This window comes from Oncorhynchus nerka, linkage group LG12 (assembly GCF_034236695.1).
Source record: "Oncorhynchus nerka isolate Pitt River linkage group LG12, Oner_Uvic_2.0, whole genome shotgun sequence".
Lineage (NCBI taxonomy): Eukaryota > Metazoa > Chordata > Actinopteri > Salmoniformes > Salmonidae > Oncorhynchus > Oncorhynchus nerka.
In genome coordinates this window covers 41,182,593-41,198,735 of record NC_088407.1, presented here as the reverse complement: position 1 = coordinate 41,198,735, position 16,143 = coordinate 41,182,593, and the positions used below count along the sequence as shown (strand labels likewise).

The window sequence follows — 16,143 nt, the reverse complement described above, 5'->3', positions numbered from 1 at the left end:
AAGCCGCCAGAGCTGTCAGCCTACATGGAGCAGCCAGAGCCGCCAGTCAGCGTGGAGCAGCCAGAGCCGCCAGTCAGCATGGAGCAGCCAGATCCGTCAGTCTGCCAGGATCCGCCAGTCAGCCAGACTCTTCCAGATCCGCCAGTCATCCAGACTCTTCCAGATCCGCCAGTCATCCAGACTCTTCCAGATCCGCCAGTCAGCCAGACTCTTCCAGATCCGCCAGTCAGCCAGACTCTTCCAGATCCGCCAGTTAGCCAGGATCTGCCAGAACCGCCAGCCAGCCAGGATCTGCCAGATCCAACTACCTGCCTGAGCTTCTTCTCAGTCCCGAGCTTCCCCTCAGTCCCGAGCTTCCCGTCAGTCCCGAGCTTCCCCTCAGTGCCGAGCTTCCCCTCAGTCCCGAGCTGCTTCAGTCCCGAGCTGCCCCTCAGTCCCGAGCTGCCCCTCAGTCCAGTGGGGTTCTGGGTGAGGACTACTAGGCCATGGTCGGCGGCGAGGGTGGACTATCCTAGGACGCGAGGAGGAGGGACTAAGAAATTGATTGAGTGGAGTCCCCGTCCCGCGCCGGAGCCGCCACCATGGACAGACGCCCACCCGGACCCTCCCTATTGTTTTGATGTGCGTCCGGGAGTCCGCACCTTAGGGGGGGGGGGGGTTCTGTCACGCCCTGGTCGAAGTATATTGTGTTTGTCTTTATTTATTTGGTCAGGCCGGGGTGTGACATGGGTTTATTGTGGTGTGTTTTGTCTTGGGGTTTTGTTAGGTATTGGGTGTGTGGCTTAGTGGGGTTATCTAGCAAAGTCTATGGCTGTCTGGAGTGGTTCTCAATCAGAGGCAGGTGTTTATCGTTGTCTCTGATTGGGAACCATATTTAGGCAGCCATATTCTTTGAGTGTTTTGTGGGTGATTGTTCCTGTCTTTGTGTTTGCACCAGATAGGGCTGTTTCGGTTTTTTCACATTTCATTATATTTGAGTTATTTCATGTATAGTTCATTTTTCATTAAAGAACATGAGTAACCACCACACTGCATTTTGGTCCGCTTCTCCTTCACCACAAGAGAGCCGTTACAGGTAGGCACCAGGAGGCTCGTAAGCATTCATTCAAACAGCACCTTCGTGTGTTTGCCAGCAGCTCTTCACAAAGCTTCAAGCATTGAGCTGTTTATGACTTCAAGCCTATCAACTCCCGAGATTAGGCTGGTGTAACCGATGTGAAATGGCTAGCTAGTTAGCGGGGTGCACGCTAATAGCGTTTCAAACGGCACTCGCTCTGAGACTTGGAATGGTTGTTCCCCTTGCTCTGCGTCTTTTGTGGAGAGATGGGCAACGCTGCTTCGAGGGTGGCTGTTGTCAATGTGTTTCTGGTTCGAGCCCAGGTAGGGGCGAGGAGAGGGACGGAAGCTATACCGTTACACTGGCAATACTAAAGTGCCTATAAGAACTAGAGGTCAACCGATTATGATTTTTCAACGCCGATACCGATTATTGGAGGACAAAAAAAGCCGATACCGATGAATCGACCAAATTTTTTTTTTATTATTATTTTTTTTTACATGTATTTGTAATAATGACAATTACAACAATACTGAATGAACTCTTATTTTAACTTCATATAATACATGAATTTAGCCTCAAATAAATAATGAAACATGTTCAATTTGGTTTAAATAATGCAAAAAAAAGTGTTGGAAAAGAAGGTAAAAGTGCAATATGTGCCATGTAAGAAAGCTAATGTTGAAGTCCCTTGCTCAGAACATGAGAACATATGAAAGCTGGTGGTCCCTTTTAACATGAGTCTTCAATATTCCCAGGTAAGAAGTTTTAGGTTGTAGTTATTATAGGAATTATAGGACTATTTCACTCTATACCATTTGTATTTCATATTCCTATACTATTGGATGTTCTTATAGGCACTTTAGTATTGCCAGTGTAACAGTATAGCCTCCGTACCTCTCCTCGCTCCTACTTGGGATCGAACCAGGAACACAATGACAACAGCCACCCTCGAAGTAGCGTTACCCATGCAGAGCAAGGGGAACAACTACTCCAAGTCTCAGAGCGAGTGACGTTTGAAACGCTGTTAGCGCGCACCCCGCTAACTAGCTAGCCATTTCACATCACATCAGTTACACCAGCCTAATCTCGGGAGTTGATAGGCTTGAAGTTATAAACAGCAGAGCTGCTGGCAAAACGCAAAATTTCCGATTTCTGATCGTTATGAAAACTTGAAATGGCCCTAATTAATCGGCCATTTCGATTAATCTGTCAACCTCTAATAAGAACATCCAATAGTCAAAGGTATATGAAATACAAATCGTATAGTGAGAAAAAGTCCTATAATTCCTATAATAACTACAACCTAAAACGTATTACCTGGGAATATTGAAGCTCATGTTAAAAGGAACCACCAGCTTTCAAGGAACTTAAATGTTAGCTTTCTTACATGGCACATACTGTATTGCACTTTTACTTTCTTCTACAACACTTTGTTTTTGCATTATTTAAACCAAATTGAACATGTTTCATTATTTATTAGAGGCAAAATTGATTTTATTGATGTATTATATTAAGTTGAAATAAGTGTTTATTCAGTATTGTTGTAATTGTCATTATTACAAATACATTTAAAAGATCTGCCGATTTAATCGGTATCTGCTTTTTTTGGTCCTCCAATAATCGGTATTGTTATCGGCATTGAAAAATCATAATCGGTCGACCTATAGTTTGGACACCATTACAATGTTAATTTAAAGTTCTTTCTGAATAGCATGCATGTATACCTTCATCATTTGTTTCCGAAAATCATCCCAGCAATATGGTGACTCTGTTTCACTTCAGCTGAAGTCAGTGTCACTCATGCCAAACACGAATGTGCCAGCCATTGACCTACATACAAAGTGGTCCAAGTCAGCTTTAGCTGTTTCTGTTCGTTTGAGTGGGAGTTATAGTTGACAAAACATGATATCACAGTATCTGATTGTTATTGAACATCATTGGCTTTAGACACTGCAATTTGGGTGGTACATTGGCTGGTGGGTTGTGGTGGAGGAGGCTTAGAACTGTGTGTGTGTGTGTGTGTGCCGTTTTTTCACAAGCAGGGACATTTAGCTAAGAAGATAAGCACATTAATGGAGCAGGAGGAAAAGACCATTAAGGACCACATCCCTCTCTCCTATATATGGCTTATTTCTCATCCATTCAACGTGCTATACTTTCATATGTTAGAGTGGTGGGGGCAGGGTAAAACATTGAGCTTGTCTATCATGTGGTGTCCATCAAAGTGATTCCTAGGGATTGAAGTTGGAGTTTGGTGACAGAGTATTCTGTATTGTTTGCTGAAAAAAATGCAGTGCATTAATGAGCACAAAGGTTTATTTTTTATTTATCTTTTATTTCAATGCTCAGTTTACAGCTATGTAAATCCTCATACTTTATGGCATTATTGTGCAATATTTGAAAAAGTCTCAAAGAAGTTTACCATTGTCCGAAAATGGTCTTGGCAGTCTGTTCTGTCCCTTATATAACCACACTTGCCACCAGGTCTTCCAACAGAGTAGAGTTCAATAGGTTACATTGTAACAAAACATTTTGTAATGGAAAACAAGTGTTTATTTTTGGACAAAATCATGTAGTCCCTCCCTGTTTCTGTCCATTTTCTACTGTTTGGTGCCTAATGAATACCACCCAGGCCTTCTGGGAAGTTGCCCTCCCTTCCAGTGGGACTTTCTCTGTGCTGAGATTACAGCCTGGTGCCTAAATGAGAGATAAACCCTAGTTAATTTAGCCTTATCACAGGAGTGAGGTAACGATCTCCTCGGAAGTCGCCTGTAATCCCGCCACTGAGTTGCTCTCTGTCAGCTGGTGCGTGTGTGTGTGTTGGAGCTGCCCAAAAATAATTATACTGCACTCTGGGAAAAACACTAGTGTATAATCCACTCGGAAGTCGCCTGTAATCCCGCCACTGAGTTGCTCTCTGTCAGCTGGTGCGTGTGTGTGTGTTGGAGCTGCCCAAAAATAATTATACTGCACTGCACTCTGGGAAAAACACTAGTGTATAATCCACTCGGAAGTCGCCTGTAATCCCGCCACTGAGTTGCTCTCTGTCAGCTGGTGCGTGTGTGTGTGGTGGAGCTGCCCAAAAATTATTATACTGCACTGCACTCTGGGAAAAACACTAGTGTATAATCCACTCTATCCCCTCCCTGCTGGCCTCTTTTTAATAACAGGGAAGGAACTCCACTTCTCCTTTTTTAACTCATTCACCAAAATGTGCATGCTGCTGTTTTCCTTCATCGTCGGTGTGTGGAGCAAGGAGTCAGGGAGGGTACAGAATACAGACTGAATGGGAGAGGAAACTTTAATTAAGTCTGCTGTTCTAATGGGAGTCCCCCTCTACTGCTGATGGGACTGGCAGCTCTGGTTTCATTCTCACTGGTCTCTCTACTACACCTGAGGATGAGTACCTGTCTGTGTAAGACAAGAGACAGTGCTGTACTCCACAGCATGCATGTGTGGGACCTGTATTGAGAGACTCTTATTTTGACAGCGTAGACTCTGGCTCTGAAGTATAGAGCAGGGGTTGCTGGGAGATCTCCATCTTAGATTTTGGTGCCACTGCAGGTGCACGATCTCTGCTTTTATTCTTTGTATTTTATTAGTCCCCTTTAGGCTCGATAGTCTCTAATTAATCCTTGAAGTCTAATAATGAAGTCATTGTCCCTGGATCTTCATTTTTTATCATCAGCATTACATTTGGAGGCAGCTGTGGAATTTCTTAATCTGCCTTACACATTTTTCATTACAGGTCTCATACTTTATTTTTGGCTTTGCACTTGATGTGACTGAAATGTGAACTACAATTAGCAGAATAGCAGACATATCATTGTTACCCAGTAAACGGAGTGAGCGAGAAAGGCCTTACAAATCAATCACATGATGCAGCAGACAGAGAGAGTGATGCTGTGTTGTGTTCTATTATTTGGGTCTGTTCGGGTACGTTCCACTGAACCAGCAGCATTAAACAAATACCCTGCCTGTCAACAAAGGGTTTGCCCCCTGGCTGGCTGGTCATCACCTAGGGTTGTTGTCCTCTCACCGCTTGATGCCCGCTCTGCCTCCAGGGTTCCCATGGAAACCCTGAATTGGTCCCAGGCAAAATGTTATTTATTTGTCATGATGGGGAAATTAGGCCAACAACTTCTGTGCCAAACCGGCATCCTGCTTTTAGAAAAAACGCTGCTCAAATTTAACGCTGCTTACTATTAATTTAACCCATCCCCAATTTGAGTGTCCAACTAAAAACATTTTGCAACAAAAAATAGCGTATCTTATTGGACAAGTTCAGGTTAGTACATCCCTGTATCTGCCGTTTGCTTCCGTTTGGTTCCTAGTGAATACACCACAGAACTGTACTACCAGAAAGTACTCAGCTAACGGATGGGGTACATACAGTACATTACACCGAAACCCAACATCCATGTTACATGAAAGACCCTGTGTATGTGGGTGTGCGTATGTACAGCAGAGGCTTTGTTTGTGTGTGTGTGTGTGTGTGTAGGGGCAGAGCTTGCTTAATTCAAAAGGCTAGAAACATGGTGACCTCCTTTATCCAGTTCACCCATGAGGCTTATTTGACATGGTTAAGCACTCAATGTAGCAGAAGCCTCCATCCAGCATCTCACTCCCACTCTTCTAGCTAGAACATGTCTGGAGGCTAGCATTATCACAACTTCTGCCTCAAGATCCTTATAAGCCATCATAATGGATGTTGTACTACCTCTGTGTAATAGCTATTTCAAGGTATCCCCAAAGAAAACGCAAATACCGTATTATAATAGTGATGTGTCTGAGCACTCCTGTCCAATCCCAGTAAGCAAAGCTGGTTGTAAAGATGTCATTTCAACTTCAAAACTGGTTGAAAGTACATATTTTCAACTGGTTTTGCTCAGTGGGATAGGCCTATACACTTACACAGGTAATTTTAATTGTATTTAACTACATTGTTATTGACTGGCTATATTGTTTTGAGTGTTTATATTGAATGGATGTTCCTTAAAATGAAATAAGTCACACAAAAGACTCCAATAGATATTACACACACATAGCCTGTCAATGGTCATTTAATTATTCAGGGATGTTTAGAAACAAAGACCCCATATTATTGTCTGTTTTGTTCCTGTCACGTTCTGACCTTAGTTCCTTTGTTTTAGTATGGTCAGGGCGTGAGTTGGGGTGGGCAGTCTATGTTCCTTTTTCTATAATTTGGGATTTCTGTGTTTGGCCTGGTATGGTTCTCAATCAGAGGCAGCTGTCAATCGTTGTCCCTGATTGAGAACCATACTTAGGTAGCCTGGTTTCACTTTTAGGTTGTGGGTGATTATTTTCTGTTTAGTGTGTGTTGCACCTGACGGAGATGTTTCGTTTGATCTCTTTTGTTACTTTGTATTTCAGTTCAGTTTATTAAAAGGATGAACACTTACCACGCTGCGCATTGGTCCGATCCTTGCTACTCCTCAGAAGAGGAAGAGGAAAGCCGTTACAGTTCCCCTGATAATTCTGTTCATTTGTGTTTTTTATCAATATTTTGACTAGTATTCATGACTTGGACATGAAAAGTGCTTATCTATTTTTTAAAGGTCTTGAGTATAAGGAAGACTGACAGGGTTTAAGCCCATAGTGACTGACAAGGAGAGCCACAGTCGCCACTTACGTCCTCACTTAACTTCTACATTAATGTGGATGCAACCATGATATTTGTGCGTCAGTAACTTTCTCACTCATCATTATTCACGATTCATTCAGGATTATCCGTAATCATGGTAGCATCCACATTAATGAAGAAGTGTTTAGAAACATATTTTATTTTCTATTTACAATAAAAGTGACTCCAAAATGACACAATACATTATTTGTTATTCATTTCTATTGGGCACAAAATAATCTGAAACACAACCAAAACAAACAGCAAATGCATCCAACACACAAGCTTGATGTCGTCGGTGTGTGCCATGAATGTGGGACCAAATACTTCACTTTTTACTTCTTTAATACACAAGTGAATTTGTCCCAATACTTTTGGTCCCCTAGAATGGGAGAACTATATACAAAAAGTGCTGTAAATTCTAAACGGTTCACCCGATATGGAAGAAACTACCCTCAGCTGACAGTCTGCACCTTAACCTCATAGCCATTGTATCATTTCAAATCCGAAGTGCTGGAGTACAGAGCCAAAACAAAACAAAAAACATTTGTCACTGTCCCAATACTTTGAGCTCATTGTATACTGTTTATGATTTGTAGGTGCAGTGCAGTATGCGACCTACGAGAATCGGTCTTGGATCAGGAAGATGTTGGTGGTAGTGGGTGTGTGTATACAAACATCAAGTGCTAATATTAGCATTCTCTAACCACAAACCAGTCAGTGGAGGCTAACCCAATATAGAATGTGTTAAAAATGTGCTGCAGTTGTATGACTAGGCCTTTGTATTAGTTCCAGTGCAAATACCGTTACCATCGTGCTAAAGTGTGATGCTCATAGTTCGTCAGGGGCAGTGCAGGAGTTTGCAGTCTGTATGATTTGACCATTCCCATTGTGTCATGTAGACATTGCCCACTCTGTCACCCTAACTTGCAGTGCTGTAGCTCCCTTTAGCTTAGTTGTATTTGTCAGGCTGCCCTTTTCTCTAAGTTATTTTTACGTCCCCAGCGACTGCAAAGTATTTGAGTTCTTTAAAAATGGCTTTGGAGACAGCCGCTAGTGTCAGATGACTATTAATAAGAGATCTGTGTCTCTTTTAAAGCTTTTTATCAGGAAGCAAGGTAAGACCCAAGTGCAGATTGTGTGAAGTAACAATGTTTATTGTAACAAGGGCAGACAAACGACAGGTCAAGGCAGGCAGGGGTCAATAATCCAGAATAGGAGCAAAGGTACAGGACGGCAGGCAGGCTCAGGGTCAGGCAGAGTGGTCGGGCGGGCGGGTACAGGGTCAGGACAGGAAAGGGTCAAAAACCAAGAGGACGAGAAAAGGTGAGGCTGGCGAAAGACATGAGCTGACAGGAACAAGCATTGGTAAGCTTGAAAAACAAGACGAACTTGCACAGACAGACAGAAAACAGGCATAAATAACCAGAGGATAAGTGGGGGAAGATGGGCGACACCTGGAGGGGGTGGAAACGGGCACAAGTACAGGTGAAACAGATCAGGGCGTGACACATGTGGTTGTTTTACAGCAAGTATCCTCATTAAGAGTGGTCATAACCCAAATGATATTCATAGCTCGAATGTGGTTACAATAGCACTATCTTCTGTAGTGGTGGAAGTCTGGTAGAAGACAGGAATCTGAATTGAGAGTGACAAGCCTACATCAAATAAAACATTTAAAAAGTATGAAAAATTGTGAACATTTGCACCCCAAAAACATTTTTTTTTTAAATGCAATAACAATAACGAGGCTATACAAGGAGTACCGGTTTAATGTGCTGGGGTTACGAGGTAGTCGAGGTGATTGAGGTAATATCTACATGTAGGTAGGGGTAAAAGTCACTAGGCATCAGGATAGATAATAAACAGAGTAGCAGCAGCGTGTGTGAAAGTGTGTATGTATGTATGTGTGTGTGTGTGGCGTCAATATGTGTGTGTGTGTGTTGGAGTGTCAATGTAGCAGCAGTGTGTGTGCGCATAGAGTCAGTGCAAAAAAAAAGTCTGGGTAGGTATTTGATTACCTGTTCAGCAGTCTTATGGCTTGTGGGTAGAAGCTGTTCAGGAGCCTTTTGGTCCCAGACTAGGACGATCCGGTACCGCTGGTCGTGCGGTAGCAGAGAGAACAGTCTATGACTTGGGTGGCTGGAGTCTGACAATTGTTGGGGCCTTCCTCTGACACCGCCTGGTAAGAGATCCTGGATGGCAGCGAGCTCAGACTCCGCGACATTCGAGGAGCCTACAGTCGTTAAGCTTTAAGTTGCATCACATGCGATGATTGAGCAATGTCAGTCAGACAAATTGACGGCGCTATGCTTTATTTCTGACTTAGCCTGGTGGGGTACTGAAACCAATGCTTCACAGAGAAGGCATATAAACCCTCGACTCCAAATGACTCCAGAAATAGGGCTTGTTTTTGTAAGGGGATCTGTCAGACACTAAAGAACTGAGTATCTCCTCAGGGACATGGGTGGTCTCTGTACTGTGTAGAAGCACCTGTTATGTGATTAGATTGAGCCCAACTCAATTTAGAACCAGATAGAGCATAAAGATATATTCTAAGTCCCAGTAATGTCTTTGAAAGCTTTGAGTAAGGAAATCAGTCTTGTGTAGACTCGGGATATCCTCCATTGCTAAGTCCTACTTGACTGAGTAAGATGACTGGTGAACTATGCCCACAGTTGAGTCTAAAACATGTTGGGGTCTACCTGTGGTTGCCAGGATACCAGAGAGGCATAAGCTTGTTTTCTGTAAGGCTTTATTTTGGATTTATTTGAATGGCTTTTATTGATTTAGTTAATGACTCAATTGAGCCCAAGACTTCCCTATTTTGAATGTGGTAAATGAAGATGCTCTCAAACCTTCTCCTCCATTTATTGCTGTTAGCCTTTGCTTCCGTTGCTGAGATATTATTTCACCTACTGTGTCAAACTAAACCTCACTCAAAAGCTCAAATGAAGCATAGCACTGTTGCCTGCTGCGCTAACTGGCTGAGATGTCACATAAAGGGTAAACCAAACTTGATATATCCGACTGCATGCTCAATGTCTCCTCAAGGACTCACTGGGCAATGATTGGATTTTTAGATTATCTGTAATTGATTACCACACTGCGCGTCAATTTAATTTGAAAAGCACTTGCAAGGATAGTGATGGTGACTGATTGTGTGATGACTGTCTGATGGTTGATACTGAAGTGTAGTGAGAATGTGTCAGTGCCAGGCTAACAGTAGGTTAGTATTCAAGGAGGGACAGCTGTCTGTCCCTGTCCTACGGCATTCTTTCAGAGCCTGACCCTCTAATATTGTTGTAGTGTACTGCGCTGGCCTGATTACACATCTGCCATAGTTGCTGGAACTGTACTGGAAAGGACAGTGTGAAAATAAACGATCTGAGCTGTTCGGTTCAGATGGCACAATAGTGTGAAAAAGGTAGTAGATGTTGGTGCAAGAGGTTCTGAATCCTGCACTCATACTGCCTCACCCATTCGCTGTGCTGAGGCATGGCTGAAGTGTCAGTCTCCATGTCCTCCACCTCCTAGGGAGGAAGGAGATCACAGAGGAAGGCCACATGCTGGCATTTGAATGCTAGTGATGTCCTAGGGGCCTTAGAGTCTAGATGACCCATTGTCTGTCTGTGGTGGAATCTTGATTTAGCTGCGATATTTTAAATACTTATTTTGGATATTGAAAAGGCTTTCTATGTTGAGGCACCCACTTTGCAAAATAGATCCTTTAAGTATTGGTGTCTTGAAATGACAGCTGTGAATGCTGTGCTAATTTGCCAGTCTGCACAATAAAGACTAAGAATGTTGGGTCGCCTGAAGTAGCTGAGTAAGATAATTATTTAAAGCAGTTAGCTCAAATGGCAGAGCTTCGCTGTCCCTTTGGTAATCAAGGTGAACATTTTAAAACTTTGTCACTTCACAGTCCCCTGAGGGCATAAGCAAATCTCGCCTTTTAGAGCTCCATGTGTGAAACATCAATACCCTGTCATGCTGTCAGGAATATCACACCATATTGTTATTCATACTCTTAAATCACCCTCCGGGTGCACGGCTGAGTCACAAACTTATTAGCAAGATTGGATTATTTGAATCAGCTGTATAGTGCTAGGGCACAAACCAAAATGTGCACCCTGGGTGCCCCAGGAAAGACTTTGTAAAGCCCTGCTGTCCAGGCTGTTGGTGTACTGGAAACATTTTCCCGATGAGCAAAAGATGTTGAAAATACATATTTTGGGTTGAAAAGACTTTGAAAATGTGTATTTAGTTCTCTCTGGTTTGTTTATTTTATTTTATTTTACCTTTATTTAACCAGGTAGGCAAGTTGAGAACGTTCTCATTTACAATTGCGACCTGGCCAAGATAAAGCAAAGCAGTTCGACAGATACAACGACACAGAGTTACACATGGAGTAAAACAAACATACAGTCAATAATACAGTATAAACAAGTCTATATAAAATGTGAGCAAATGAGGTGAGAATGGAGGTAAAGGCAAAAAAGGCCATGGTGGCAAAGTAAATACAATATAGCAAGTAAAACACTGGAATGGTAGTTTTGCAATGGAAGAATGTGCAAAGTAGAAATAAAAATAATGGGGTGCAAAGGAGCAAAATAAATATATAAATTAAATACAGTTGGGAAAGAGGTAGTTGTTTGGGCTAAATTATAGGTGGGCTATGTACAGGTGCAGTAATCTGTGAGCTGCTCTGACAGTTGGTGCTTAAAGCTAGTGAGGGAGATAAGTGTTTCCAGTTTCAGAGATTTTTGTAGTTCGTTCCAGTCATTGGCAGCAGAGAACTGGAAGGAGAGGCGGCCAAAGAAAGAATTGGTTTTAGGGGTGACTAGAGAGATATACCTGCTGGAGCGTGTGCTAGAGGTGGGAGATGCTATGGTGACCAGCGAGCTGAGATAAGGGGGGACTTTACCTAGCAGGGTCTTGTAGATGACATGGAGCCAGTGGGTTTGGCGACGAGTATGAAGCGAGGGCCAGCCAACGAGAGCGTACAGGTCGCAATGGTGGGTAGTATATGGGGCTTTGGTGACAAAACGGATTGCACTGTGATAGACTGCATCCAATTTGTTGAGTAGGGTATTGGAGGCTATTTTGTAAATGACATCGCCAAAGTCGAGGATTAAATAGGATGGTCAGTTTTACAAGGGTATGTTTGGCAGCATGAGTGAAGGATGCTTTGTTGCGAAATAGGAAGCCAATTCTAGATTTAACTTTGGATTGGAGATGTTTGATATGGGTCTGGAAGGAGAGTTTACAGTCTAACCAGACACCTAAGTATTTGTAGTTGTCCACGTATTCTAAGTCAGAGCCGTCCAGAGTAGTGATGTTGGACAGGCGGGTAGGTGCAGGTAGCGATCGGTTGAAGAGCATGCATTTAGTTTTACTTGTATTTAAGAGCAATAGGAGGCCACGGAAGGAGAGTTGTATGGCATTGAAGCTTGCCTGGAGGGTTGTTAACACAGTGTCCAAAGAAGGGCCAGAAGTATACAGAATGGTGTCGTCTGCGTAGAGGTGGATCAGAGACTCACCAGCAGCAAGAGCGACCTCATTGATGTATACAGAGAAGAGAGTCGGTCCAAGAATTGAACCCTGTGGCACCCCCATAGAGACTGCCAGAGGTCCGGACAGCAGACCCTCCGATTTGACACACTGAACTCTATCAGAGAAGTAGTTGGTGAACCAGGCGAGGCAATCATTTGAGAAACCAAGGCTGTCGAGTCTGCCAATAAGAATGTTGTGATTGACAGAGTCGAAAGCCTTGGCCAGGTCGATGAATACGGCTGCACAGTAATGTCTCTTATCGATGGCAGTTATGATGTCGTTTAGAACCTTGAGCGTGGCTGAGGTGCACCCATGACCAGCTCTGAAACCAGATTGCATAGCGGAGAAGGTATGGTGGTATTCGAAATGGTCGGTAATCTGTTTGTTGACTTGGCTTTCGAAGACCTTAGAGAGGCATGGTAGGATAGATATAGGTCTGTAGCAGTTTGGGTCAAGAGTGTCCCCCCCTTTGAAGAGGGGGATGACCGCGGCAGCTTTCCAATCTTTGGGAATCTCAGACGATACAAAAGAGAGGTTGAACAGGCTAGTAATAGGGGTTGCAACAATTTCGGCAGATATGTTTAGAAAGAGAGGGTCCAGATTGTCGAGCCCGGCTGATTTGTAGGGGTCCAGATTTTGCAGCTCTTTCAGAACATCAGCTATCTGGATTTGGGTAAAGGAGAAATGGTGGGGGCTTTGGCGGGTTGCTGTGGAGGGTGCTGGGCAGTTGACCAGGGTAGGGGTAGCCAGGTGGAAAGCATGTCCAGCCGTAGAGAAATGCTTGTTGAAATTGTCAATTATAGTGGATTTATCAGTGGTGACTGTGTTCCCTAGCCTCAGAGCAGTGGGCAGCTGGGATGGGGTGCTCTTATTCTCCATGGACTTTACAGTGTCCCAGAACTTTTTTGAGTTAGTACTACAGGATGCAAATTTCTGTTTGAAAAAGCTTGCCTTAGCTTTTCTAACTGCCTGTGTATATTTGTTCCTAACTTCCCTGAAAAGTTGCATATCACGGGGGCTATTCGATGCAAATGCAGAATGCCACAGGACGTTTTTGTGCTGGTCAAGGGCAGACAGGTCTGGAGTGAACCAAGGACTATATCTATTCCTAGTTCTAAATTTTTTGAGAGGGGCATTCATATTTAAGATGGTGAGGAAGGCACTTTTAAAGAATAGCCAGGCATCATCTACTGACGGGATGAGGTCAATGTCATTCCAGGATACCCCGGCCAGGTCGATTAGAAAGGCCTGCTCGCAGAAATGTTTCAGGGAGCGTTTGACAGTGATGAGGGGTGGTTGTTTGGTTGCAGACCCATTACGGATGCAGGCAATGAGGCAGTGATCGCTGAGATCTTGATTGAAAACAGCAGAGGTGTATTTGGAAGGCGAGTTAGTTAGGATGACATCTATGAGGGTGCCCGTGTTTACTGATTTGGGGTTGAACCTGGCAGGTTCATTGGTGCATAATCTGGGTGAGATTGAGGCCATCAAGCTTAGTTTGTAGGATGGCCGGCATGTCCCAGTTTAGGTCACCTAGTAGCATGAGCTCAGAAGATAGATGGGGGGCAATCAATTCACATATGGTTTTGAGGGCACAGCTGGGGGCAGAGGGAGGTCTATAGCAAGCAGCAACAGTGAGAGACTTGTTTCTGGAAAGGTGAATTTTTAGAAGTAGAAGCTCAAATTGTTTGGGTACAGACTAAGTTCTGTTTTACTATCTCTGCAGTAGATTGCAAAACCGCCCCTTTTGGCAGTTCTATCTTGGCGGAAAACGTTATAGTTAGGAATGGAAATGTCAAGGTTTTTGATGGTTTTCCTAAGCCAGGATTCAGACACGGCTAAGACATCTGGGTTGGCAGAGTGTGCTAAAGCAGTGAGTAAAACAAACTTAGGGAGTAGGCTTCTAATGTTAACATGCATGAAACCAAGGCTTTTACGTTTACAGAAGTCAACAAATGAGAGCACCTGTGTGGGTGGGAGTGGAGCTAGGCACTGCAGGACCTGGATTAACCTCCACATCACCAGAGGAACAGAGGAGAAGTAGGATAAGGGTACGGCTAAAGACTATACGAACTGGCCGTCTAGCACGTTCAGAACAGAGAGTAAAAGGAGCAGGTTTCTGGGCACAATAGCATCGATTCAAGGCATAGTGTACAGACAAAGGTAAGGTAGGATGTGAGTACATTGTAGGTAAACCTAGGCATTGAGTAAATGAAGAGAGAGATATAGTCTCTAGAGATGTTTAAACCAGGTGATGTCATGTAGGAGGTGGAACAACATGGTTAGTTAAGGCATATTGAGCAGGGCTAGAGGCTCTACAGTGAAATAAGACAGTAATCACTAACCAGGATAGTAATGGACAAGGCATATTGATATTAGAGAGAGGCATGCGTAGCCAAGTGAATATATGGGTCCAGTGAGTGGTTGGGCTGGCTGGGGACACAGCGATTCAGACAGTTAGCAGGCCGATGCTAACAAGCTAACAGTTAGTAGGCCGGGGCTGAACAAGCTAGCAGCTAGTAGACCGGGGCAAGCTAGCAGTTAGCAGGCTGGGTTAGCAAGCAAGCAGTTAGCATGGGCTAGCAGTTACAGACCGGGCAGGTAAGCTAGCAGTTAGCAGGCCGGGGCCGGACACTAGCAGTTAGTAGACTGGGGCAATTATTATTATTATTATTGAAACATTCAGTGAAAGATTTAAGAGTTATACAAGTTATACAAAAACCTTCAAATAACCCATAATTTCTGTTCCCATAGCGTTAATAAAACCTCCCAGGGAAACTTTCAAGGAAGCAGAGTAAAACGTTCTCAGAACCTTCCTGCAACCTAAAAATAAACATTGCCAGAACAGGTGAAATTTAGGATTTTTTTTTTTTTTTTTTACATTAACCCTATGTCTTTGTTGTTGACCTCTAACCCTTGTGTCTTCCTCCTTCACAGTGAACAGAGTATCTGCCAAGCCCGCGCCTCGGTCATGGTGTACGATGACGCCAGTAAGAAGTGGGTGCCAATCAAGCCGGGACAGCAGGGCTTCAGCCGCATCAACATCTACCACAACACGGCCAACAACACCTTCCGCGTGGTTGGGGTCAAACTACAGGACCAGCAGGTACACACACACACACTAAGGTGAATTTGTCTGTTCTAGTCATTTCTATGGACCTACATGTGTGACGTAGATATGGGGGAAGACATGTTTCACTGCAAGCCTATTCATCACACATACTGGCTTAAGGATAACAATAGAGATAGAGTCCATCTCTTATGCAAGACAATCTCTTTCAAATTCAGCACTGTGATAAAAATAAAAATGCAAACAATGTTTTTGAAATGTACCAGTAATTTCTATGGCACTATTGATGGAATTCCATCTTGTACACTGATCTAAGCTGACAATAGTATTTGGCAAATAATGAATGATTGATGAGTACTTGGCTGTCTGTCTGTCTCTCAGGTTGTGATCAACTACTCCATAGTAAAGGGGCTGAAGTATAATCAGGCCACACCCACCTTCCACCAGTGGCGTGATGCCAGGCAGGTGTACGGTCTCAACTTCGCCAGCAAGGAGGAGGCCACCACCTTCTCCACCGCCATGATGTTTGCCCTCAATGTGCTCAGCTCGCAAGACGGAGGTGGGACCCTTTCCAGTGTGGCAATTACCTGTATGTCAGTCTGTTTATGTCACAGTCAAAGGGTTTAGCTGGGCTGTAGCTGAAACTGATGAATGTTAATTATCAGTTGTACTCGACACGCTAGCTACTAATTGTCAGTCAAAATGCAAATCTTTTTAGCCAGTCATTTGTGGCCAGTTTAACTCCACTATCATTCCAGGATTGTTGGAACAACAAAATATTTTGTTGAACATGTTTAGGTTGTTGTAAGATAT

General features: G+C 43.6%; 1 protein-coding gene across 4 annotated transcripts in view; it reads left to right on the top strand.

The window, feature by feature from the left end:
* Window positions 1–16,143, top strand: part of LOC115138237 (ena/VASP-like protein) — a 69,439-nt gene that overhangs the window by 15,196 nt on the left and 38,100 nt on the right. For 3 of the 4 annotated variants that reach the window (XM_029674892.2, XM_029674891.2, XM_065025600.1), the window contains exons 2-3: window positions 15,198–15,366; window positions 15,712–15,889. In XM_029674892.2, coding sequence (XP_029530752.2) covers window positions 15,198–15,366; window positions 15,712–15,889 — 347 coding nt within the window. Of the gene's footprint in view, window positions 1–14,997; window positions 15,109–15,197; window positions 15,367–15,711; window positions 15,890–16,143 lie in introns of those variants that run through there. The other variant, XM_029674893.2, reaches the window with a different exon arrangement.